The sequence below is a fragment of the Tetrao urogallus genome, assembly GCF_951394365.1.
Source record: "Tetrao urogallus genome assembly, chromosome: 3".
Taxonomy (NCBI): Eukaryota; Metazoa; Chordata; class Aves; order Galliformes; family Phasianidae; genus Tetrao; species Tetrao urogallus.
Window position 1 is genome coordinate 49,874,633 of NC_136815.1, and position 27,257 is coordinate 49,901,889.

At 42.9% G+C, this 27,257-nt stretch overlaps 1 protein-coding gene across 1 annotated transcript in view; it reads left to right on the forward strand.

Moving 5' to 3' along the window:
- Positions 1-27,257, forward strand: part of RAB31 (RAB31, member RAS oncogene family) — a gene marked incomplete at both ends in the record, with an annotated part of 55,138 nt that continues 27,881 nt past the window's right edge. The window contains 2 exons of the mRNA XM_079533498.1: positions 1-39; positions 25,491-25,570. Coding sequence (XP_079389624.1) covers positions 1-39; positions 25,491-25,570 — 119 coding nt within the window. The remainder of the gene's footprint in view (positions 40-25,490; positions 25,571-27,257) is intronic.

The window sequence follows — 27,257 nt, forward strand, 5'->3', positions numbered from 1 at the left end:
ATGATGGCGATACGCGAGCTGAAAGTGTGTCTGCTTGGAGTGAGTAGCGGCGGGGACGGGCCGCGCGCCGGGGGGCTTCCCCCTTTCTCGGCTGGTGGAGGGCGAAAAGGGACGGATTTACTGCCTCCTTTCCTGCGGGCCCGTCCGGGGGCCGGCGGGCGGTGGGAGCCGAGACGCGCGGCTCGGCGGAGTGAATTCCTCCACTCAACGACCTCTGGGGGGCGAGGGGGCTTTCTTTTTCTTTAGTTTATTCTATTTGTTGTTGTTGTTAGTTTTGAACTTCTTTTAAAAAGAGGAAACTGTTAGGAGGCGGGACATGCCGCCCCCTCCCTGCTGCCGGAGCCCCCAGCGGGTCCCCGAAGCCAGCGCCGCTGCGCGCTCCGAGCTCCGACACCATGGGGCCGGGGCGGCGGGAGGTGGAGGAGGGCGGGATGGGGCGGCCCGACCCCACCGGGACGCTCGCGTGGTGCGAGCCCCTTAGCCTCCTGCTGCTTGCCGTGTGCTGAGCTTATGGGCTCTCGTCTTTCACTCGACTGCTTACAGGAATGTCCTTCTTGCAACTTTTGTCTCGTCTTTCACTTTTTTCTTTTTGCGTATTATGTGTGTGCGTTTAACATTTGGAGCGGCGATGTGCTTAGCTGTGCAGTTTGGCTCCGCCTGCCCCTGCTCTGCCCTGCACGGAGGGAACTGCGTGTCTGAGCATGCTGGTGGGGTGGCAAACAGGCCCTCTCCTCCAGCAGATGCCAGCTGAGCGCTGCTGTTTGCTTTGGTGGTCGTGGACTGATGGTTGGACTTACTAATCTTAGTGGTCTCTTTCAAGCAGAATGTTTCTGTGACCTCCAACATGTGGGATGCGAGTTAGGCAGCTTTTAGCGTCATATTCCGTAAGCGTTCGGGGATCTATGTGAAGAAAACTTTTTGGAGTGAATTCTTTCACGCAAAGCAAGTGAACTGAACATTTGGAAAACACACTACTGCAGTCCCTCCTGCTCCTGCAGTTTGTGTTGACCCTTGGTTTGGATGGCATGGATACTTGGCCTCGAGGAGGTGCCAGGATGTGGTGCCAGGGCATGGGGAGTTCAACCCAAAGTGTTTGGCAACGGCCATTCCTCCTTTCTTGATGAGAATTCCCGCCTTCAGCTTTTAAAATGGCACAGAGACAAAATAAATGTGGTTTATACAAGCCTGAGGAGTCTGTGGTAGAACATGTGGATATGTCTTTATTTTTTATTCCCCAGTAGAAAATCCTGTAATTTTATAGAGATGAAGTGTCCTGTGAAATGACATTCCTCTTGCCCACTGCTTGTTGCTGTTTTATAACATTGCAGTGTACTGGAGGTTTTGCAGGGCAATTGTTTACTTCTTTTAGAGCAAGAGAAGAAAGCTATCATGCAGCTCTGTGTTCCTAGGAGTATGCAATTAATCTGTAGATTCATTAAAGTGGCAAGGTGGCAGTTGAAACCCTCAGGAAGATGTAAGCATCTGTAGTTGTATTTGCTTAGTAGATAATGATTAGGGGGATGTCCTTTCCTGCATATAATTCTAGGAAATTATCTCTTTTGATCCAGCGTGTCTCATTTGCTGTGGAGGCTGATGCTTTGATCCTTCTAAAGTAAGGAATCCTTCATATGTCAAATCCCTTCGTGAAGATCAGACTCCCAGAACAGGGAAACTGCCTGTCTGTGTGAACAACTGCAGTCATCAGTCAGCTGATCTGCTAGAAGTTAGATAGTAACCTAAAAATTTGTTTGTGCATCTACTGAGAGGAGCCTTGACAGCTGCCTTCTCTGTCAGTCCTAGGCCTGGCTCATTGATCTGTGTTGTATCTAGTGGTGCCCTTGATAATTAGTTAAGTCCAACATGTCCAAGTCCTAAAATGAATTCTTATTCTCATTAGAAGTTAAGGACTAATTTGCTTTATAAACCTGTCTTGCTCTCCAATTCTGAATAAATCAGACAGGAGAGTCACTGATTCACTCTGCCTTGGTACCCTGATCTTGTCTAGACCTTGTCTACAGCCTTCAGCTGTGCAGAGAGCCAGCACTTCAGTTATTTCTGCCAGCTCAACATTCCTGAGCGAGGGGGAGCTTGTAGCTGGCTTAATGTTGGCAAAGGCAGCATCTCCACATACCTCGAAGCCCAGCTTGGCTATAGAAGGTGCGACTGGAAGGGTGAGGAGAACAGAGAAAACAGGGCTGTGCTCCATGCTGCTCGCTCCTCCCGCCATGCTGCAGGACCAACATTTGGCATGGAGCCATAGCAGCAGAGATAAAGAGTAAGTTGATGGCTCTTGAAGGAAACCCCGCAGTGCTTGGGTCATGCTGCAGCACAGAGGAGAAGGTGGCCCATTGTTTTCAATGTAAATCTATCAAAACTTGGATTTTGGTGTCTGCATTTTGCTCATTCTTCCTCAGAAGTAGCTTGTGTTTTTTAAAACTCTGTGGGCATGATGAGAGGAATTTGGAGCAGCCCAAGTCGGGCACAAGGAGATAGTCCTGAGGTTTATGTAAAGAAAATACTTGCGAGAGACTGATGGAGGGGAATTTTGGGGCAAATTAAGCCATGTGTGAGTCATTTGGAAGGCTGGCTTTGTTGGTCATGGAGCTTAGTTATTCATGGATCTGGGAAAGCAGTGCTCTTTGAGTTGAGGTGGTTTCTGTCTGCTCCTGCGCTGGTAGAAACAGGATGCCTGCCTAATGGATCAGTGCCTCACGGCCTCAGGTGGAAGAATAGGCAGATAGAAATTTACAGCTATCCTGAGTATGCTGCTGTGCAAGTGGCCTCAAGCCTGCTCTAGAACTACTTCATGTGGTAAATTACCGCTGCTGGGTGGTGATGTATCCACCTGTGGAATGCCTCCATCTTAGTACAAGCAAATGCTTGAGCATCTGCTCCAAGCCCTGTCATGTCACCCCGGATTCCTCCTGGCCTCTCATTCTGACATGTTTGTTCACATCAGTTGCCCCCATGTTAGCGGTTTCTGGTGCTGAGCAGGGCTTAGCTGTGCTGTGGGGGGAGTGAACTGCAGCTGCCATTTGGCCTGACTGACTTCTTGAGTGGAAACCCTTCCAAGGGAGTAAAGGAGTGTTCTTTTTGTGTTGAAGTGTGGCTGGTGGGAATGGCGTCCAGGTGTCCCAATAGGGCTGTGGCTGTGGAGTGCCCTGTGCTGTGGCTGCCGATGCTGTCTTCAGGCAGGCTGAGGAGCAATTTGCGGCCCTTTGCCAAGTCCTGGCATAGATGTGTTGCAGCCATGGCAGATGTTGCCAGGTCTAGGACTGAGGTAAAGTTTCTTGTCTTTGTCACTTCCTGAGGAAACTTTGACAGCACTTTTGAGAGGCTTTGGGAGGTGGCTTGCCAACTATCATCTGAAGTGACTTCCACTGCTGCTTTCCTTTTGGTTTTGTTTACTACATCTTTATGTTCTGACTATTCATCACAGGACCAGAGGAGTTAGGACTGAGAGAGACTTAGAGGGCATCCCTTGGTTCTAAAGCTCATCTTAAAGCTTTTTTGATACCCTTGCTCTAAAACCTTGTGACAGTTTTCTGTTTTCCCTAGGGCTACCTTCCAAAGCTTATATGTGCTTACCGTAAAAAGTTTTTTTCCAAACATAGCACTTAAATCTTCCTTGCATAAGCCTTCATTTTTTTCATCCATTTGTTTGTGTTTCTACTTCCTTGCTTGCTGGAAGACACTTTCTGCTAGCACGTAGCCTTCAAATGCTGCCTGCAATTGGTGAGCCTAAGCCTGTAAGTAGAGTGCCATCTTCACTGTGGAGAAGGTCTCCTCAGTGGTTTCTCTACCACTGGATTCCAATGGCCCGCTATGGAGAACAGTTTGTTACATTTGTTGGTGTCCTGCGCCTTGGTGTGAGGTGTCTGCACATGCAACATGGAACTGAGCACACAGCTGTTTGGTATTTAAAGTCACTGATTATATGATAGTAGTTTTCTTGAGGGCAAAATCTCAGTTTTCCCTATCATGATGTCATGATAATGTAAGGATCTGGATTGAGCTTGATGTTGGAACCTGTGGAACTCAGACATGTTAGACCTTACATAGTAAGAAGTTTAAGTACCCACTCTTCTCTTTTAAGTAGCAATTATATGGAATGTGGATGACTGAGAATCTTTGGTTTGTGTTGGTGTTTATAGAAGACTACAGTTTTATTTCTTATTGGACTCTAAGATGAGCTGCAGTGTTGTAGCCCCAAACTGAATTAGAGGAACCAAAGTAGTGCGGAAAACAAAAGTGGCTGCCAGTCTTGGAAATTCTAGCCCCATATCGGATCATGCACTTGGCTGGACAATGATTTGAAGTCCTTGGAGAACCAAGAGGCAGGCAGCCAGACACGCAGGGTTAGTGTAACTGCCCTGTTTCCTTGTGCAGCCTGGTGAAGTGTACTCTGAAGTTTGTACTTAAGTGAACTCATGGTGCTTCAATGTTCCATTCCTTTACCCTGCCATTCAAAAGAATAGTCTACTGGGGCACTGAAGAACACTGGGACTCTGGTTATTTTGTTTTGAGGAAAAAAATAATTATATAAAAAATCAAATTATATAGCAAGTGAGAAATGTCTTTTCTCCTGTATCAATAGACAATTATGTTCAATATTTTTTTTCCTATTACATTACAGAATCTGTTTAAGTGGCATGATAAGATTTTTTGCAGTGTAGACACTAAATATGTAGGTAAACAATTTATCATGTAGAGCTGTGGAGGATTGGAGTTCAAGTTTTCATATTGACCTTGGCCTTACTGCTTTCCTGACATACTTCCAAACATTTATTTTGTTGTATCTTCCAAAAATTTTGAGTGGAATTACTTAGAAAAGTCAGTAAACTATGTTATGACCTGATTATCTTTCTAGGGAAAGATAAATGTGAAGGCCAAATTCTGCTTTCGTGTACAGCAGCTCAACTAGGCTGGTGGTTATGGAGAAGTAGAAGGCAGAACTGAAAATGCTTTATTTTCAGTAGTTGCGAAGTGTCTGAATGGGAAGCTTTTTGTCACAAATACACTAAGCAGAAAAATAATTACCTGTGGTTGACTGTTGTTGGAGAGGAGGGTGTGTAACCAGCTCCCATCACCCAAGCATCATCTCAACTCCCATCCACTGGTTTTGACTTGGTTGTTGAATGAGACTTTGCCATCCTGATGTGGCTGTTGTCCATGAATCGCATGCAAACTGTTGTTTTACTGTTTGACAAATCGTGTTTATTTCTCGTTCAGGCTTTGCCAGCTCCTAGCTTCTCTTTTTTTTGCTCTCCTAGTATTGGCTAAAAAGCTGTGAGACTTCTTGTTGAACAGTAATCCTGAGAAAAGAAAATTCTTTCTACTAAAATAAGGAAGTTGAATTGGTAGTAAACTCAATGTTTTGAAGAACGAGTGTTGTATTCACCTTCCTTACTGAAGCAGTGCTGAGGCAGTGTGTGAAGCAGTCACAAACTGTGTATAAAATGTGCAGGGGGGGTAAAACACGCTAATTCTGTTTTGTTTTGTTTTAATTTATATTTAAAGTCTGTTTTCTGAGGTTTGTGTTGATAGTAAGACTTGTTTTCACAGCAGTAGCTTGCTTTGTTGCTGTTTGTTGGAATTCAAATTCAGTTTAGGGAAGTGGCAGAATAGGCAGTAGCTGAGCTGATCTTGGGCAAATACCCCTGAATCTGCAGGGCTTTTGCATTTGTATAGAAATTACAATGCTGGTGGATTTTGCTAGTGGTAAGTTGATTAAAATATGTGGAGGCTGTAGACTCTGCAAGTGCACTGGTCGGATGAATGATATTATTTCTACAACTCCTTGTTGTGAGGAGCAGAGAGGCTACAGCTCTGCTCTAGATGATTTCAAGCAGCTGTCTTTTCTTTTTATCTTACTTCTGTTCCCTCTTCCAAATGCCACCTGCCCAATCTTCAAGGTTGGGCAACCCTACAGGATTTGCTTTTTGAGCATGTATTTCCAGGCTACGTCCCATTCTCAGAAAACAAGCTGTTGAGTGTAAGGCAGTTTATTTCTTCTCTTCAGCGGCTCTGGTGACTGTATCTCTACTTCTGCTGACACAGAGCAGTGGTTTAGATCGTGGTGTGACTTCTTGGTCATTGTCTCTACCTCTGAAGTCATGATAGTTCCTTTGCTTGCATTTCCCTGAGCTGCTTCTGAGACCAGACAATGTTCAGCAGGTGGGTACCCAGAGATTCCTCCAAAAGGGTCAGGAAAGCTGAAAAACTGGGAGGTCTCACTCTGATTGGCACACTGGATTCCTGCAGGGAAGAAATGTTTGCCCTGGGTAAGATGGGCAGAGTGCTCCACAGGCAATTTAGCCCTGCAGTCTGGCGCAGGAGCCAGGCCCACAGCAGCTGGCTGGGGACCAGAGACCACAGCCCCCTCTGTGTTGTGGGAGCTCCCCACTTTGTGGCCAGAGCTGGCAGTTGGGTTGCTGACTGGGTTGGCTCTGCCTTCTGAGGAAGGAGGAGGAGGAACGTAGCTTCCTATTTGCTTGAGGTCTCTTTTTCTGATGGACTTTCCCTTTGAAAGCCACTGTACGTTCAGTCTAGTCTTCTCCATATATACATAGTATCATTAAGGTTGGAAAAGACTGCTAAGGTCATCTAGTCCAGCTGTCAGCCACCACTCTGTGCCCACAAACCACGTCCCTCAGTGCCACGTCCACACGGTTCTTGAACACCTCCAGGGATGGTGCCTCCACCACCTCACTGAGCAGCCTGTGCCACTGCCTCACCACTCTGAGAAGATATTTTTCCAAATACTCAGCCTCAATCTCCCTGGTGGGACTTCAGGCCATTCATTACCCCTTATCCTATCAGTCGTTATCTAAGAGAAGAAGCCAGCCCCTGTTGTAGCTGCAGAGAACAGTGAGATCCCCTCTGCGTATTTCTAGCTGCTGAGCCTACTCAACTTTGCAGCAAGTTTAAGCCAGTTTATTTCCCCCCCGCCTTTCACTTCCTTTGGATAATTATAAAAAAAACCCCTTTACCTTAATTCAGCACTAATCATGCTGCATGATTGGATTGCGCCCTGCTGGTTGGCAGGGTAGAGCAAGCTCAGTGCTCTGCTCCCTGTCAGGGCTTGCTGTGCCCCTAGGTAAGTTTGGACACTGTCACAGGCAGCAAAGCAGAAGCTTTTGCAAGCAGTCAGTGGACACGAACAGCAGGATGCTTCAGCACACTGTCTTGTGTAAGCAAATGCCAATGTTATAATTTACAGTCTCCAGGCTTGCAGAGCCATTAATGGAAGCTGAACAGCAGTCAGGGGAACAAATGTTTTTTATTTCCATGTGGCTATTTTTAAACATAAATTCTAGTGTGCGGTTTTCATGTTTTTTGGAGGATAGGGTAATCTTTTTGGTTTTGCGCTTTGTGTTTGGAGCGGAGTAAGTTCTTGTTTGGGAAACACGTGGAAGCACACGTGCATGAGATCCGGCTCCTGAATGCTTCGTGTCCTGAAGTGATTGTTTCCTGTGTGTCAGCAGGGTGACAGGATGTGGCTGACGTCACTGAATGTCCCGGCTGGACTGGTTACTCTGCCGTGCACAACCGCCATGGATTATAAACATTGTCAGAGCAATCTTTTAAAGTGACAACTATTAGCCTTCTGTGTGGGCTTCTGTTGGTGTTGCCTGAAGCAGATTTTTCTTTCCTTTTGAGCCTGTCTGCAGACAGAGTTAGAAGAGCTTCTTAAAGTAGGCTTAATTTTGATTGATTTATTTATTTTTGCCTATTTAATTCTGGAGCAAACAAAGCTGAAGTATAGATAGAATCTAACTGTTCTCCATCAAAGCTATATTGTAGAGCGGTGAAACAGGTCTGAAGTCACTCATGTACCCTTCTGTGTGTACTGGTGTCCACTGACATGCACTGAAGTAACTGTGACCTTGTCTGTCTTACATTTGTAGCCATAGACTCATAGAAACACAGACTGCCCTGGTTTGGAAGGAACCCACAAGATTCCAACTCCCAGCCCCAGAACTCAATCTCTGCATCTGAGAGCAGTGTCCAAATGCTCCTGGAACCTTATTGTCCATGATCACTGCTTTGGGAAGCCTGATCCTGGGTCCTGACCACTGTCTGGTTAAGAAACTCTTTCTTCCTAACCCTCAGCTTTCTCATCACGGCTCCATGCTGTTCCCTTGGGCTCTGTCACACAGAGCAGAGCTCAGTGCTGCCCCTCCATTCCCTGTGAGGAGCTGCAGCTACCATCAGGCTTCCCCTCAGCTCCTCTGCTCTGTGCTGAGCACTCCGAGGGGCCTTGGTCATTCCTCAACCATCCAGCCCTCTGGACCCTTCACCATCTTTGTAGCCCTGTTGGTAGCTTGTACCTCACGTCTGTTCTTGTATCTTGTGTATATTCTTCAGACATGCTGTTTTCTTGCTTTTGAGTATGGTACTGGGGATTCAGTGGCAGAAGATGAATCCTTAAGTGTTTGGTCAACATTTGGTTGGTGCCAGTGAAGGGCAGCTGTAATGGAGATCGCTGGGTTTCAAGGGCATGATGAGAGCACTCAATTGATTGTGGCATAGGATTATACCTGGGTTCAGTTTGGCTCCTTGGATTTGAGTGCATTTTTAGCTTCTTGATTTAAAGGAGAGAAAACACATTATCACTATGGTTAGTAGTTTGGGAGTTAGAAGCGTATTAAAACTGAGATATTTGAGGTGCTTGTCCATGTGCAGTCACAACTTTAATCTCAAGCAGTTTCTACCATCTGTGGAAGCAAATATTATGATTGTTTGCTTAAGATAGCGTGTGTTAATTTCAGAAAACTGCCATTGGCTGACAGACCCTGCTAGCAGTGCACAAAGGCACACTTCCTCACTGTTGCTGGATGAATCTGTCAACTGGTAAACTCCTGGAGGGACTTGGGAAGTGAGAAAGAATGCATTTCTTTTACTGAATAGGAAGTACTTTTCCTCTTTTTTTTTTTTTTTTTTCTTTAAGTGAACTAAATATAAGTAGGTGTATTTTAAGAGTTAGAAAATCGGCCCTTCCAGTGTATCTTGTTAAAGATTATATGAACTGGAAGCTTTCAACCACACTTAGGCTACAGGGTTTTTGTGGTGTGTATCCCATGCTGATTTCAACTTTTGTAATGACTATGATGATAATCTTACTGTTAGGATAACCAGTTCTTGAGTATGTTACAAACAAGGGTTTCTGTAGCCTTATTCCTCAAGTCAGCTTTTTTTTTTTTTTTTAATATAATTCTTGTGGACAATTCAGCAAAAATCTTGCTTTGTTTTTGTCTTAGTTTGCTTAAACATCAGTGAAGAAATTAAGCAGTTAGTCCCATGTTTAGTCTCATCCACTGATATGACACTGTATTATTTGTGCTATTAGTCTTCTACGTTTATGTCTCTTTTTTCTTCCCCCCCTCCAAGGTGTCTTTAATAGCATGCCTGAGCATTAGACAAGCATCTGGAATATGTTTTAAGCAACAAAAATGTCAGCTTTGTAAAACCAGATAATAGAAGATCACATCAGTATTTATGTTACAGAAGCCCTAATTTGAGTAGAGTCCTTGTGAAGCACAAGTTGAATTCAAAGCACTGGGCTAATCTCTTCAGCAGTGTGCTGGGGTACATCCTTCAGCCTTAGCTGAACAGACTGAATTGATTTCCAGTCTTAAAGCTCTGCACATACTTAGACAGCTGAACGCAGTGCTATGTGGACGACAAAGATAAAAGCTATGTTAATTAAGTATTTGAAATAACACAGATCTTGAGCCATTCCTGTCATTTAACATTAAAAGCTCACTTTTTCCTGAACTTGGTTTCACAATATGCTAACCTCTATGAAGGTGCTGCTTTAGTTGACTAGGTAATTTAATTGACCCATAACGTTGTGACTGGGTTTGCATTTTCCTTTAGGTTACTGTAAAGAATGAGAGAGAGAACTTCGGGGGCTTGTAGACTAGAAGACTTGTAAAGGACTGGTAGGGGAGAATGAGGAACACAGTAAAATCTGAGAAGGGGTGAGGGGAAGAGAAGCTGAAAGAAGGGAAACAAAGTCATGCAGAGCAAACAAAAAAATGTGGGGTGAAAAACCCAGCCACTTCTTCCTTCATTTCAGCCTCCAGTTTCCTTTTTTTTTTTCTTTTTTTTTTTTTCTGGTAGATGTAACTTTGTCTTACTTAGCTTTGCTTCGTTTGTGTTTCAAAACATTTTTTCCAACTGAACTCACAGAATTGTTGTTTATACCGTACTAAATTGAGCAGTACCTTTTGGCTAGTCGAGAATGACATAAGCCTGACATATCTGGTAGCTGAAAGGGAAGGTCCAGTATGATTTTTACGGGCCGCTTGACATGTCATACAGAGTGCCTTTGCCAGTCATTGTGCTGTGTCTATGGTTAGTGGCAACTGTAGGCTATCCTCATGGTCCACACACTGCACCAATGCCAGCTATTCTTGTCTCCTGAGCTCTGCTTATACTGAACTTTGTGGTTTAGCGAAACAATTTGAAATGTTCCCTTGTTTCCAACTGAGAGTTGCAATGCTTGTGTGCTTTTGGCCATTGTGGTTGAATCTAAGTTTCTGAGAGAAGAATTGGGGAAAAATTGTCAACACTTAAACTGACTCACAGAGGAAAGTTAGACACTTATCTCTTAGTTACTTTTGTGGTGGAGAGAGGAAGGTACATGAACAAAAACGGTTTCTGCTCATTTAAGGGGCTTTTTCCTGAAAACACAAATTCCATGGCAGCAGTGGTACCAGCTTTGGGAGATATCAAGTTGAAAATCAGTGGGATGTGAAAACATTCAAGAAAACAGCTGCTTAAAGGATACAGCCTTATGCTGATAAAGTCTTTTATTTATTAGCTGCTTGGTGCAGATAGCTTTGCCCTCAGTATATTCACGGCATCGCACACAATAAATCCACAGATTAAAAAAACCTCAGCCCTGGCTTTTTCTATGCTGTGCTTGCTATTACCTATTCTGTTTACTTTTGTGAGTGACAGAGGAGAATGCACCAGGTGGGTCCTTATGATGCTATTTAAATTAAGTGGTGATGTCTGTAGTGTTAGGGAGAACTTCATGGCAGAGAAGAGATGGGGATGAAGTCGCTATTAATCTGAATGAACTAAACATAATTATTTGCAAAAAAAAATGCTAGTGTATGCTTAGGTTTATGCTAACCTCCCATTGTCCATTCCCAGTTCTGCCCATCAGTTTAGGAAATAAAAACACCTGCTTTCAGGGACCTTAATGTGTAATAAATAATGGCAAGTTTCAGTAAATCTCTAACAACTCCCATCACTTGATGCCCAGAGGGAAGGCATGCTTCATAACAAATGTAGGTTTCCAGAGACTGTGGGTGGGATGGGAAATTGTAAGGGCATCCTGGCTAAACAAGACACTGTTGTCAGAAGTCCAAAGGTTGCTCTGTTGTCAAATGTCACTACCTCAGAGCTTCGGTGGCTATGAGAGATTCCTGACTTCACAGGTGCTGGGTGCATCAACTTGAACTGGTAAGCAGGGAGAGATACTTTGTCAGAGTTCTGGTATTTGGCCAATGTAAAGCTTCTGTTGGTTGTCACCAATGGCTTGGGTTCAGCATTTCAGGCAAAACATGGGGCAGAGCAAGTGTATGAGGGCAAGAAGTTGTTGGGTTTTTTTGCCTCTGGTGGTTCTTGGGTACTCTGTCACTTGCTAGGATTTCACTAACTCAGAACAAAGATCTGGAGCTGTGATACTGGTTTCCATTTGTTAGGGGAAATGTCTTTATATAGCTGCTCCCCGAAACTATGCCGCCTTTTTTACTGTCACACACTGATGCAAGAGAGGTTGTCCTTTCTCCACAGTTCAGGTTTCAACTGGTGTTTCAGCTAGTGCTCATATGTGTGGCTTTCTTCTTCCTCTTAGATATTAAATGCAATAATAAGTTGCAGGTGACCTGGGAACAAATTGAGGGAGGAATGTCTGTGCTCTGCTTGCTGAGCTTGTAAGAGGGCTGAATTCCCTTCAAGCTTGCCCATCCAAGTTTTCCAGGCAACTGCCTGACAATGTAAATATTACTGAAATAGTAAGCTGAATACCAAGAGCCATTTCCTCAAGTACTGTATAGAACTGTTGTGCATAAACTTGATTGCGTTTGAGTTGCTGCCTTCTTTTAGTAGGAGAAATCGAACCAATGTATTTGAGCAGTAAACCAAGTTGTTTTCATCAGACTGGGATTTCTGGACAATCTGTAATACAAAACTGTAAATGTTTGGATTGAATTATTGACTCCAGACTGACTGGAGGACTTGACAATACCTCTATAGGGAGAAAGTATATCTGTTTTTTCTTTATTATTTAGTAAGATATACTAACAAGTCTGTATTTTGAGATTCTGGCTTTAGTGATAGGATTTGTCAACAGGAGAGGTGGTGTCTTGGGCTTGTGAGAAACAGCAATTCAGGTCAGAGACTATCTCCTTGTCATATGATTGTTTGGAAAGCTTCAGCTGCTGCAAATATATGCAGGGAAGGTTCACTTAAGAAAAGAACTTGTTTTGGGAAGAATAACACAGAATTATTTCTCTTTTCTTGCTGCCAAACTATACTCGAAAACATTTGTCAGGATGCTGTTGCCTAATGTGTTTACTGAATTATGTAAGCCTCAGGTTATTTATGTCTTTTACTCTAAAAATTGAATTTAGTTTCTCTCATCATTGCATTGCACAATGATGATGAATGATATTTGACCAGATTACGCTGCTGTGTGTACATGTGGCCTGTAGAGATAACAGCCTGCAATCACTACTTGTTATCATTGAAAATGGGAGGTATGTTGACTTATATACCTATCCCTTTTTTCAAGTTGAAGGCTAGTTATCTTAAGCAGATGTTACTCACAAACATGTTTTTACTGTATTTTAATAGGAATTTCTATGTGAAGAGCAGTATATCAAGTATGTATTTAGGGAGTAAGTAGGAAAAGGATGTTGTGTGAGTGTTAAAGGTGTCCCAAGTTTGTCCAGAAAATAATCTGGGTTGCCAGATGTCACTCTCAGTCAAATACACAGGCATTAAAACAGGATTTAGGTATTTTTTCTTTGTTTTGCTTTAGCTTCATTTAGCTTGTCCCTGATGCATTCTTACACGCTCAAGAGATCATCTAGGCTTGCACTTGGCTCCTTCATAGCTGGGAGAGGTGTTGAACAGTGATCACAACCCATCTGTAGCACCACCAGAAGAAGATTCCAGTGGTCTGTTTTCACTTCCTCACCTGAAAAATGAAGTGACAGAAATGGACATGATCCTATTTGACTATCTGTGGTGCTGCCGAGCAGGGAAGTCAGCAAGAGGGCAACAGGAAGAGGTTGATATGGTAAACTGGGGTGGTAGAGTGAAGAGGTGGAACAGTGTGTCATAGTATCAGATAATACATTTTCTTGCTGCTTTCAGGACCTCTGGGTAAATTTACCTGCTTTTCTCTGTTACTCTTTGGTCAGGGGGATCCTATGATTTGGAGATGAGTAGAGGGCAAATAAAGAAAAAGCATGAATCCTTGGATGATAGGTGCTCTATACATTCCCACAGCTATACAGATTTCCTGAAAATGAGCAGGTAAAAATCCCTCAGGTTGATACTTTGTTCAACAACTGTACTTTACAGGTTTTTTTTGTTTGTTTGTTTTGTTTTGTTTTTTTTTTTAATGCAGCAACTTATTTCTGGGATATGGAGAACCCTTTCCAGCTGTCCTTGCTGTGTTCACAGCACTAATTGCTGTGCAGTGGTCCCTTGGTGACAGCAGCAATGAGAGATGCCTATGTTTCTGAGGGAAGGTGCTCAGTCACTCTTCTTTCCATCTGTCTGTCCCACCTGTATAGTTCTTGCAACTCTACCATGTCATCTTCCTCCCTCCCTATCCAGACTCTTGTTTCCCACCTCACTTGAGCATTTAAGCCAGTGCTCCTTTCTTCTTTCTTCCTGTTCTATTACGGCCATGTTGTCTCATTTCCTCCTCCCTTAGTAACAGGAGTCACCAGATGGTGCTATTTCCCATACAAATGCCCTCCTTTGCCTTGCAGTGCCCTCCAGCCTTTGGAGAAGGTTTTTACAGCCTTAGTTTTGTGGTGCAGCTTCCTTCATGGGCAGCAGTGTTAAGGGGTTTTGCTCTTTGCCATAGGCTCTGTCTTGAGACAGTCCCTTTAAGCAGAGGTGTTCCTTGTGACTTCATCAGCCAGTGGCTTGTTTGACCTGTAGGTCCCCGAAAGATGGGACTGCTTCTGCATAGCTTGTGACCATGCTGCTCTGCTCCAAAGCTGCTTTGCTATAATGAAAGCATGAGCAAGTCTCAGTTAAGGTGTCCTTTGCACTACTGGGTTCCTACCTGGTCCCCTTGCATCTGGGGGAGATCATTTCTTTTTAATTTGCAGATTCCTTGGTATGTACTGTAACTGCAAAGTGACTGCTTCTTGAAAGCTGCTCCTCTTGTTTCATCCTCTCATCGTTCATCTGCATTGATACCACCTTACTTCTAACAGTTGCTTTTTATTTTTATTTTTTTTAGTGGTCACAGTTTTACTTGAAACTGTAGAGGATGTTCAAAACAAGGAATCTTAAGGAACTAGCCAGAACCCCAAAAGCCACAATTTTAGGTGAAGGAATGCAAATAAACACCAAGTTCCTGTCTTTCTTTTCACCAGGCTGAGTGCTTCTTCCTCTGCAGTGCTCCCTTGCCATGCTGGCAAGGGCAAAAGAAACTGAATGATTGAGATTCTGCTCTTTGATTTTAATTTAATATCCTCTGTTTCTCCTGATGGTTCAGCTACCGTGCTGAATTTGTTAACGTGTGAGGGGAAGGGAATGTTTAAGAGAAGATGCAGAGAACCAGATGGAAGTTTGTGGCGAAGCAGTTTCTAAATGATGTTAATAATGACTGAATGCTATTATCTCTGCTGTCCACCCTCATGCTAGCACGGCAGTGTGGTTAGCTTACGCTGCAGTATGAGCATTGATGAGACGTACATATTTAAATTAAGAGCATGGATTTGAGTTTTTATGTCCGAAATAGATGAGCTTTAAAAATTGTGTTCCCATGCTTTAAATTTCTAGGCTGACTGCAGTTTTTTTATGTATGTTCTGCGGTGTTTTGTCTACAGAGTCAAGCTGAAGAGGGAAGAGCTAAGAAAGTTCTGATACTGACTCACAGGCCATATTTTCTTTGTTATTTGTGTTTCTGCTTTGCATCATGGTTTTATTTGTTTTTACGGTATTGGAGTTATTTTAAAAAAAAGTTTTGAAGGGAGCAACCTTGTTTTCCCTTTCCTCCTACCACCCTCTTTATAAATCAAGATTGCTTTATGACCCCATGCCAATTTTAGGGTAAGGGAGAAGAGAAGGAGTTGATAGGTCACTGAAGAGCAGTCAAGTTTGTAAGCTCTGAGTGAGCACAGCAGTCATGCGTGCCACTTTGTGTTTTCCTGGACTATGAGTGACTGATATGGTGGACTATGAGTGACTGGACTATTCAAGTGACTGATAGTCCTCACACCCACTGCTACTGCAGTGTTAAACAAGGATTTGTTCCTTACTGCTGCTTTAGTACCAGTTCAATCACTGGCCTATGTATGAAGGACTGATAACTCTCCTTCTGACTGGGTTGTCTTTTCAGCAGTCTTATCTTCTTTCAAAGTGATAATGTATCATCTCTTGAGTCCTCACATCTGGATCCTTTGTTAGGACAGCAGAATAATAATCTTGTAAACTCTTTAGAAGAGAATTTGGTTTTGGTTTCATAAAATATTTCACATGTAAAGATGTGAATCACTCTTGAAGAGTGAATTTTTTGTTAATGTTAGCTCCTATACAGATACTAGCTGCTCTCTCATCTCTGGCCAAGCGCATCCCTTTGAAAGGATGACAGAATGTTCTTGGCTTTTGTACTTTCTGGTTTGGCGAGACCACAGTATGTATAGGAGGCTCTGACAGAAGTAGATAGATGGAGAGATCTTAATATTGCAGTTCAGTTTTGGGGGAGTGTAGGAAATGCATTTTTGCCTATGCGAGAGGAAAGAATGCCACAAAATACTCAAGTTGTATTTGAAACTTGGACATTAGAGTCTTCTGTCTCTAGAAGATTAATGAGCTTAGGACCTGGTGGGAGAAAGGGAGAGAACCTGTCACAGTGAGGATATGAAAAGTGGTTTTTAGCTTTCAGAGAAAGTCTGCAAAATGGCAGAACAAATAGAACTGTGTTCACTGGCTCCAAGTAAAGCAGATAGCAGAGGAGCAGTACATGCCCAACTTTCCTACCACAGTAGGATGTGTGCAGGATGCATGTGGAAGGAAACCACATGCTGAATAATCACATTAGTATGTCAGCCCAGAATCTGGCAGCAGGCGTACGAGGGCTGAATGGGAGCAGGAGAGGTGGCTGTAGAGACATCTAGCTCCAAGGAGAGGCAGAGTTGGCAGTCACTGTATGCATTTTGCTACTCAGTGTGACCAAGTGAAAACAGATAGAGAAGGGATTAGATAATGCTATCTTATCTGTGAGTGTACGATGCACTAAGGCTTGGCTGGCAGATATTTTTTTTTCTTTTTTAAAATGGCAATTAGGGTTATTCAGGTAGTATTGAGAATACTTACCCCAAACACACTGTCCAGAGGTTCCTTACTACTGTAGGATCTAAGCGCTTTGCAGCTCTCACTGATTTAAATCCTCATAATGCTGTTACGAGGTAAAATCAACTAACTCCTGTTTTCATCTAAGAGCCAGTGAGTTGTAACCTGTAGAGCCAAAAATTCCTGTGCCAAACGTAGTCCTCACAAACCTGGGAGGAGGAATTGTGCTGTAATATGACAAGGCTGGACTGAGGGGGATAGAAAAACATCTCTGCGAGCAGGCTGATAGGTGCTCCCTATCTGTAGAGGGAATTGCAATTAGTCTAATTCTAATGCATACCAGAGGAAAACACCTTATTCTGCAGCTATTTCATGCTCCACAACACTTGTGTTAGCCTGAAATTATGCTAGCGATTAGAAGTGTGGTGTGTTTGGGGGGGGGGTTGCCGTGGGAGAATTGACACAAAACAACTGGGTGGGGGAATAGTATATCCATTTACTTAAAAGATGCTGATGTTACTGTGTATTACAACTGTAGAGAAGAATAGAAACATGGACAGGAATGTTCTTGAACAGCTCACATCTAGAGGACCAGAAGAGCTGTGATGAAAAGAAGGCCAAAAGAGCTGTACCTGAAGAAGTGATAAGCTGTGGAGTCACCCTGCCCTTGCAAGCGTCAAGATGAATGCGTTTGTTCTGGGATTCTGAGGAGCTCTGGTAATGTAGTGGCTCGGGGAGGTGGTGGAATCACCATTCCTGGAGGCATTAAGAAGCATGACGGAGGCATATGGCACTGAGGGACATGGTTAGTGGGAGTAGTGGTGGGCTGATGGTTGGACTAGATGTTCTTAGTGGTCTTTTCTGAACTTAATGGTTCTGTGTTTCTACTCCAGTGTACAAGAATGGTGTTCCTGTTCATTTGGGAATAGCTTTTATTTGGAAAACTGCACAATAGCTTGTTAATGGTCCTGGAGGCAAACTCTACTTCCAGTTCTTCTACTTGGGATTTGTTTTGTGATCAAATGTCCCACGAACTGTTGCAGCAAGTCCAGCATGTCCCTTGTGGCTGAAGACTGTACCTGATGTTGCTTGGAGCTCTTGTTGCAGTTGTACATTGCCAGGCTTCTGCAAGCTCTTTAGAATTCCAGAGGTAATGAATAAAGGCAATTCAAGATGGTGGTGAATGGACCACTTGGCAGAGGGCCTGTCTGGGAGGGGCTCCAGAGCAGAAAAGCCGGCTACTTTGGGTAGCAGGCTGCCTATGGCCCAGTGCTGCAGTTCTGAAAGGTATCTGCTAGCAAACCAGGAGAAAAAAGACCTGCTCTGAGAATCAGGTTGCTCATCATGGAAACAATCTATTTCTTACGATACAGAACTGTACAGAGAACTGGAATTTACAAAAGTTATATGTTCTGAATGAGAAGCATGTACTTCCCCCAATATCCAACCTAAATCTTCCCTCCCTCAACTTAAAACCATTTCCCCTTGTCCTGCTGTTATCTGCCCTTCAAAGAGTTGATTGCCCTCCTGTTTGTAGGCTCCCTTTAGGTACTGAAAGGCTGCAATGAGGTCACCCTGCAACCTTCTTTTCTCCAGGCTGAACAAGCCCAGCTCCCTCAGCCTTTGTCCCTCAGTCTTTGTAGAGGAGGTGCTCCAGTCCCCTGATCATCTTCGTGGCTCTCCTCAGGACCACCTCTCCAACAGCTCCCTGTCTGTCTTGTACTGGGGGCTCCAGACCTGGACACAATACTCCAGATGGGGCCTCACAAGAGCAGAGTAGAGGGGGACAGTCATCTCCCTGCTGGCCACCCCCTCCCTGGAGGAGTTCAAGGCCAGGTTGGATGGGGCCCTGGGCATCCTGGTCTAGTATTAAATGGGGAGGTTGGTGGCTCTCCATGTGGCAGGGGGGCTGAAGATTCATAATCCTTGAGGTCCCTTCCAACCCTGGCCATTCTGTGATTCTGACAGCAGAAGCAAAGCTTCAGAGCACCTCAGCCTGCTTTGCCCTGGTTCAGCCTACAGTCATAGGCAGTATTATGTTTCTGAAGCAGCTGGGAGCCCGTGTGTCAGCCTGAGGCCTGTGCTTGCATTTTCCTTTTTGTGCTTATGGGTTTGTTCGCTTGATGCATCTTGCAGATGGAAAAACTGAATCCAGCAAGAAGCTTTGTGCACTTCTTCATAGAGGCCACCCTTCTGCAGGTGCCTGGGTCTTTATTGGGACGAGCCCAACGTCTGGCAGGTTCATTCAGTCCGAGGGTGTTTCTGGACTTGGGGCCTGTGAAAGGTATTATTTCTTCTTATAGGAGTGTCTTCAGAAATGTGATACCCAAATTCAGGGAAAGACAAGGGATGTGTTTAAGGTGAGCAGAAGTTTATTGGGTAGGATGATTCATGGAAACAGTGATCAGAAATTGCTTGTGCATAACTCTTCCTTGTATGTTCATACAGTTGATAAAAATCCAGAACTGGTTTCAGATGCTCCTCAAGCTGCTTGCCACAGCCCTCAAGAGCAGCTGTAACTGGATTAGTAAGACATGGAAAATATTGCAATGCTGCCTGCATCTGATCTTTTAAGTAATGATTGAAATGCTAGTGGCAGGCATAGAGGGGTAAAGCAGGCTGCAAACTGAAGTGGTTTCTATTAATTTTTACCTTGCGTTGGAACTTCAGCAACATTCCTGTGCTTGGCTTTACTCAAACCATTTGAAGAGCGGGCATCTGTGCCAGCAGCAGAAATGCGGGCTGGGTATCTCATGCCAGGTCTTCCACAAGGAGTGATGTTCCTCTGAGATACCAGACTTGACTAGAGCTGAGCATGCATTTCTGCTTTTGCCCAGCGCTGTTTGGGAGTGCAGGCCTAGCTATCTGTTTGATGATAGCTAATAAAATGCCAGCCACCTAGCAGCACTGTGATGTGATTATGCTGCTGTGAATTTTCAAATTCCATCAAAGTCCTGCTGTGGCTAATGGGAATGGGCCAGGGGGATTCAGCTGTAAATCAGAAACTAAATCATGGCCAATTCTGACAGTGGAAAGAATGGCTATTTTAACGTGCAGTGGCTAAACTGCCAAGTCTGAACCAGCTGTGCTGTACAGAGCTACTAGAATGAAAAGCCTCTCTGCATGTTTTTTTTTTTTTTCTTTCCCTAAAGCTGAAACCTCATCTTTCTACCTCAGATGTGCCTGACTAGTTGCAGAGATTTTGAGTGCCTTCTTTTGCATTAAAAATAATAATGTATTGATAATAAAGGGCAGTTTTCTCCCTTTTGGCAACTTCATACCAGCTCAAATATTCTCATCTGTACATCTTAATTGCTTCAGCAATGGGAGTTCTGCCCTCAGCAAAGCAAAAAGAGCTCTCCTTCCTATCTTTGATGGTGCTGGCAGGCGTCAAGTCAGTGTAACAAAACTTGGGAAATCTTGAGCATAAACCAGCTCCTCTGTTATTTTCCAGTTAGTAATAAACCAGCCAAGAAATTTGTCCATTGGCATGACTATATGACTGGGAGCCAGGAATTGTTCCTTATTTCAATAGCAAGGAACAGCCAGCTTCCTCTCTGAGCAAATCCTCTTCTGAGAGCAGCTCAGCTCTTTGGCTGTATCCTTGTTCTGTATGTTGACCTAGACTTTATTTCTTTTTTTCCTGTCTCTCTGTAAGTTAACACAGGGCAGCATTATCTCACCAGGAGGTATGCTGACAAGATGCTTGGTGGCTGTATTTAAGTGTGGCTGTTGCATGCACCTGGAAGTTAGGGGTTGGAGGGGACCTCTGGAGATCATCCAGTACAATTGCTCCAGTTAATTAAGGCTACATCTCAGTGAACCTTAGCTATTACAAAAAAACCCCCACATTTAGAGGAGCAGACATTTTTTTTTATCTGTTATAACGTATACAAATTGAAATACCGTAGATTAAATCCTGGATTTAACTGAGTTGATGGGAAATCTCCTATCCTTCCACTGGAATCATGTGTTTCATCTGCATTTTGTAAAGATCAGTTGTTCTTTACTTCTCAGTGCAGATTTTCGTGGCACCCGTCACCAGGGTATCTGAACCCTCTTTTTAAAGCTGAAATGGGAAGTTAGTCATGAGATCTGAAATGATTACAAGCCAGATGTTCTGTTCTTTTTTTTCTGGAGAGGGCAGAAGGCAGTTTCTTCAGTATATTTGTTTTTAGCACGTTGTTTCCTTATGTGAAATACCATTTAGTATTTTTTGCATTTCCAAAGTCATAAAAGAATTTTTAAATGGTTAATTTAACTTTACATATATTAAAAAGCCATGTGTGTTAAGATAGCATAGAAGGATTCTGCATCATCAAGAGTAAAATAGCTGTTGCAGCAGTGTGCATAATTATGGGGCTGCAGTTTAGTCATCAGTCATAAAATATGTGGATTTCTTGTGAATTCAACACTTATTCCATTTCAGATGTAGAAAGAATTTACATGAAGGATTTAGTTTGCTCAGCACAGCAGGGTTTGACCCATCTGAATCTATTAAAAGCTGTTATGTGTCATGCTGAAAAATAAGGTCCTAACTGAGGATGTGTTAACAGAGTCCTGTAGCTCTGTGCCATTTGGAAAAGTGCTTGGAGAACTGAGTCCTACCATGGTGTGAAGGTATAAATGAGACATCCAGATTTAAATTAAAGAGCTGATTTTTTTTTTTTTTTTTTTTTTTTTTTTTTTTTTTTGCTAGGATGCACACACCTAAAACAGTGAACAGAGGATTATACCAACCGCCTATTTGTAATGGGAAAACAGTTTTCTTTTTTAATATACTACTCATATTAAACTTTGTGGGTTTTTTTTGTTTTTTTTTTTTTAATCTTCCTCCTTTGGCTGACCCACAGTGGCACAGAAACGAGCATCTCAGTTGTTTGCCTGCAAATGAGTTATCAGCTTGTTGTAATTCTGCTGGCTTGAAATGCAGCTTTCTCTCCTTTATAGAGATGGGAGCTGAGAGGGTTCTTTGTGAGCAGAGGTGTGGGTGGGAGCTGCTCTGTGTTCTTAAATCCTCGTGTCTGAATCTGTGGGTGAAGGGTTTTACAGGAGGAGAGCATGCATTTTTGTGCTTAAGGCACAAAAAAATAAAAACTTGATCATGCATGCATTAGTTTCTTATGTTTATCAGAAACATCTGATACTGCTTGAGATAGACTCATAGAGTGGTGCGGGTTGGAAGGGACCTTTAGGATCACCTAATTCTAACCCCCCACTACTATAGGCAGGGACACCTCCCTCTAGACCAGGTTGCTCAAAGCTCCATCCAGCCTTGCCTTGAATGCTTCCAGGGAGGCATTTACAGCCTCTCTGGGCAACCTGTTCCAGTGTCTCACCACCCTTAAAGTAAAGAATTTCTTTCTAATGTGTAGTCTAAATCTACCCTCTTCCAGTTTAAAGCCATTTCCCCTCATCCTGTTGCTACGTGACCTTATAAAAAGTCTTCCTATAGTTTTCCTGTAGGCTTCCCCTTCTTTTCTCCAGGCTGAAGAGCCCCAGCTCTCACAGCCTGTCCTCATAGGGAAAGTGCTTCGACCCTCTGTTCATCTTCATGGTCCTCCTCTGGACCCGCTCCAACAGCTCCATGTCCTTCTTTGTTGAGGGCCCCAGATCTGGATGCAGTACTCCAGGTGGTGGTCTCACAAGAGCAGAGTAGAGGGACAGAATCACCTCCCTCAACCTGCTGGTCACACTTCTGTTGATGCAACCCAGGGTATGATTGGCCTTCTGGGCTGCAAGCACGCATTGCCAGTTGATGTTGAGTTTTTCATCAGCTAACACTTCCAAATTCTTCTCCTCAGGGCTGCTCTCAAGCCGTTCTCCATATCAGTTTTGCATACTGGGGGAGATTCTGAAGTTATGGCTGCTTCTGGTGAACCAATAGCAGTTCGCCTACTGTGGGTTGTGTTCCAACTCCTTTCTTTTCTTCCAACCCCTTTTCTTTATCTCAGTGTAGTTTATAACTGAAATTTTTTAAATGTGAACAAGGTTGGCACACACATTTTTTTACTGCAAATGCTGCATGAAGAATACCCTGATTCAAAGTAATTATTCTAGACATTCCATGCTTGCTATTCCTTCCATGGAGTGGTATGCTCTTGATCATGATGTGCACATTATACAGTGGTGAAATCCTTGGATTTCACATGGGTAAGGATTCTTTGGAAGAATTACAGATCTGTTCTTTAAAGTGCAACGTAACTCTTAAGGATATATTTTCAGTTTCTGAAGCTTATCAAATCCACTCAGCTCATTGCTGCTGTTACGTCTCCCACAGGTCACGTTTTTCTTCCTTGTGCATTTGGTGTTATGTACCAACATGGAGGAAAACAGAAGAATTGGACTAAAGGTTGTAAAAGGCTGGTGAAAAGGAGAACTCTGAGAACTGAAAAAAGTCAACCTCAAGCATGAGTGTTATCAAGACAAGTGGCTTGACAAGTCTGCTGTAACCTTTTGAAGAAAAAGGAACAGGAACGAAGGAAGGATGATTCCTTCCTCGGTTTTTAGATAAATGGATAAATGTAGGGAAAGACCATGTAGCAAAGGACAGAGCAGGCAGCAGAAGGAATGCTTTGCATGGCTTTAGTGAGAATGTTTAATTGAACACGTTGGAAGTGAATGTCTTTTCTAATTCTTTGAAGCATCCATGATTTCTTTCATTTCTGTAAGATTTATCTGAAAGGCTGTTGCCTCTTTTCAGTAAAAGGTAAGGACTGATTAACTGTAGAAGATTACTGTTAAGTTTTCAAGTTCTATGGTGTCCATATACCACGGTTTGCTTTGCTTTGAGGCAGGTGGATGTTTTGCTTGACAGCTCTGGGCACAGTAATGTGGACTGAAAATTTTCTAACTTAGCTTTCCAGTACCGTGATAGAATGGTGCTCATTGACTGATCATTTTTCTGTTTCATTTTCTTCCCCTCTGTGCTTTGATGGCATAGTTGGCCTTTGAGATCTTTGAAGCAATGAAGCAGGAATTGGGAGGCTCATTTCAGCTGAACACCTTTCTGCCATAAATGGGCTGCTCCTGAACAGCATACACCAGCTTACAATGTGCTGCAGGTTCATTGACTTCACTGGACTTATACCAAGAGTAAATGTTGCCCTCTCTGTAGTCAAAGCAACCTCAGCAGCAAAGCGTAAGGGTGCCCTTAAGGTATTTGAGTGCTAATGGCGTGGCTGGCACATACTTAAGTTTAGCTGTGAGAGAAGCTAAAACTTCTTTAGCTTAGATAATGTTTGGACTAAATGGTGGTATGAGTTATGAACCAAAAATTAAAGAGGTTGAGGCTTTCAGTAAGCTGAGCTGAGCTTTGATCCATGCTTGTGGATGTTGAGGAGCCCCCCGGAGACCAAGGGATCCTCTTGCTCAAGGGATGTAATTGCAGTTGCCCTTTTTAGTGACCCAGTGAGAAAGCAGGAAAAAATTCAATGAAATCAGAGCACTGTTGGGTCACAGGAACCAATATCTGGTTTTGAATGCAGTGGAAAAAACTGTGTCCTTGCCAGAGGGAAACATAATTCCTCACATCCAGTAGGTGGTAGTTCTGGTTTTCTCCACAGCTTTTTAAATCCAAAGTAGTAATTACTCTATTCTCAGTTTCATCACACAGGATCATCTTTTTTTGTAAAGTGTTGTGCCACCCTGGCGTAGTGGTTATACCGAGATCTCAGCTGGAATTGATAATGAAAGCAAAATTTGGGAAAAGCAACAGGGTGTGTTGCTGCTATTGATCAAAGACTGCAGAGCTGGCTTTAAACACTTTTACTGGCTTTGATCTATCTTTTCCTATTGATTGAACACAGTAGATAAACAACTGTGCAGCATGAACATTTATTGTGGCTTTTAGGCTGACTAAGGACAGCCTTGAATATGAGAGTTGAAATGATGGCTTTCTGCTAAGTGTGGTACATAAAGACTATGCTTGCAGTGGCAATACAGTTTCATTTAAACATGGGGGAAGGAAATTAAATGCTGACACTCTTTTTATGTTTGAGAAGAATATTAAAAAAGATGCAAAATTGATTACAGGAAAGACCAAGGCTTTTTTCTTTTTAACTATAATTACGTGCGTAGCCCTGTCTCTTGGCACTTTCTGAGAAATTTGTGTAAATTACTCAAATGTCTTTAAAAATGTGAATACAGGAGAGGTTCTGCAGTCAGTTCTAATGATGAGAGTAGAAAGCTTTCCAGTGATTTCTTAGTGCCTTAGATTGGACCCTGGGCAGGCGTTGTTGATGTCTGAGAAAGGCTAGGATTGGTTTCTTGTCATTCCCTTTGTCTCTGAGGAGGTTCTTTGCATTTCTTGGGGAGATGTGGTGATTCAGCTATGTCTTTTCTTTTCTAACTGTGTTTATGTTCTTCTACCAAGGCTCCTTGGGAGAGCAGAGAGAAACTGAAAAATGCTGCTTTTGGGGGAAACTTGTTCATATCTTAAATACCTAAAATACTAATTCTGAGTAATGTCAAGCTTCATTCACTCCCTTTTCTCCCCTTCTTTTGCCTTTTTACCCCTTGTTTGGGAGAGGTTCTGCATTTGATTCTAGTATTGCACTGCTCTTATTTTTGCTTACTGATTGTGACAGGGCAGTAAGGGTTTTCCTTCCAATGGAAGCACTGGGCTGCATCACAGCATGGTGAGTAGGCTGTGTCTTGTCCCAAGGAGTGCTGCTTTATGCCAGTCTGCTAACACAGCTGGCACAGAGGGCCCTCTGGGCTCCTGCCTTCTCAGACACACCTGAAGCTTCTTCAAATTGGTTACCGTGTATGTTTGCTCTTCTTGCCGTGAAATCTTCTGCAAAGCTAGCACTGCCTGTGTATGGAAGAGTTAGTGTCCACAAATTAATATTTGACTGTTTCTTCAAATGAAGTATAGTATCTAGGGTCTCCTGAACTCACTGTATGCTCTTCTTTATTTTCAGGATACTGGGGTTGGGAAATCAAGCATTGTTTGTCGATTTGTCCAGGACCACTTTGATCACAATATCAGTCCCACTATTGGGTGAGTAGTCTGCATATTATTTATATATATGTGTGTGTGTGTGTGTATCTATTTCCATCTGTCTATATATAGATAGATAGACAGTAATTGTCCTCAACTGAACTCCTTTCTTTACTTTCAAGACTCTGAACACTGTATATATTTGTGTCTCCACTGTGTGTGTATACTTTTTTTTTTTTTTTTTTGCTGCATGGCTGTATGCTCTCTTATGAAGGGGGCTGACAGAGCTGTGTCGTGTTTCTCATGGGATTGATGTCTCTTGATATCAATCTTTCTGGAACTGCCCAGGACCACTCTGTATTTACCTGTACTGTGTGTGGCTGTGGCTTTTTTTGCACAGAGTATGGTATTATGTATGTTACACACACACTCTTTCGTATATATATTTGTGTAAAGGAGCTCATGTGTATATGAGCTGACTGGATAACTGCAGTGCATGTATCGCTGTTTCATTTGTATGTACTGGAACAAGAAGTAAGTCTGTATAAGTAAATGTTAGTTCCTTCAGTTTTCATAGAAGATTTGAGGCCAAAGCCCTGATCTTTTTTGTGCTTGAGTAAACACAGGAATATTTCAGATTTTCATTAACATGAATAGAAAAAGGACCTTGTACTTGTTTTGCTGTAACTTTCTAGTAAGTCCTCAAAACCTAAATAACCCTAGGAATAGTTTATTACTGTCCTCAATTTGCTTTGTTTTTCTTCACCCAGCTTAAGCTCATCTTAAATCTCTTACTCACCCAGTATCCTTTTCCTTTTTTTCTGTCAAGAGCTTCCAACATGAGATGATGCACTGATCATAGAGCTTTAGGATTAAGCTCACTTGAGTTCCCACTGGTCAGTAAGGTATCAAATCTGATCCTTGGAAATCAAATCTCATCCTTTTTAAAAAATAAATAAATAAATAAATAAGCTGTGATCTGCATAATGACCAGGACAGCCCACAGCTGAGGGATAGCAGAAGAGTCATAGGAAACTGCTAACGTCCCTATGTTGTGTGTGCTGTCAGGCTGCACCTCAAGGTTGATGTGCATGTTCCCAGGTGAAGATGTGCTTTCACTTAGGGTTGGGATGTGTTACATTGCCCCTATTTTTGAGGAACAGGGGATAAAGCAATTTAAACAGAAGTATACTTAATTCACACCTGCTCTTCATAGAAACTGCCAAGATTCTGCATTTCAGACCATTAGAAACGCTAGTCCTGTAGATGATTTTAATCCTGAAAATCTGTTCTTTCAACATCCTAGGGATAAATCTGCCGAGTCCGGCCTTATCGGGAGAACTTTGAAATTCTGCATCTTTTATAGGGAAAGTTAATATATAACGTTCAGAAAAGAGTAACTTGGGTGAAAAGGCTTAGCTTGTTTGTGTGTCAGAGCGGTCTTAAATCTTCTGTGAAGGATTGGTCTTGTTTGTTCAGTGGTGTTTGGAGGGTAGGAAGATTTCTTCAAAATTTATGCCTTCGAATGCATGAAGAAGTCTCAGCTGAATGTTGCATGTTGAAGTTCCAGGGCAATTCTGGACTTTTAAATATAATAAATACAGGAAAACAGGCAGAGAGGAGGGGAGCAAGGAAGCATGTAATGAATAACATTACCGGTTGGAGGAAACTTATTGACAGTGAAGGAATTGATGGGAGCTTGAGTAGTTCCTCACTTCATCATCAGTCTTTTTCCCCAAGTAGTTGT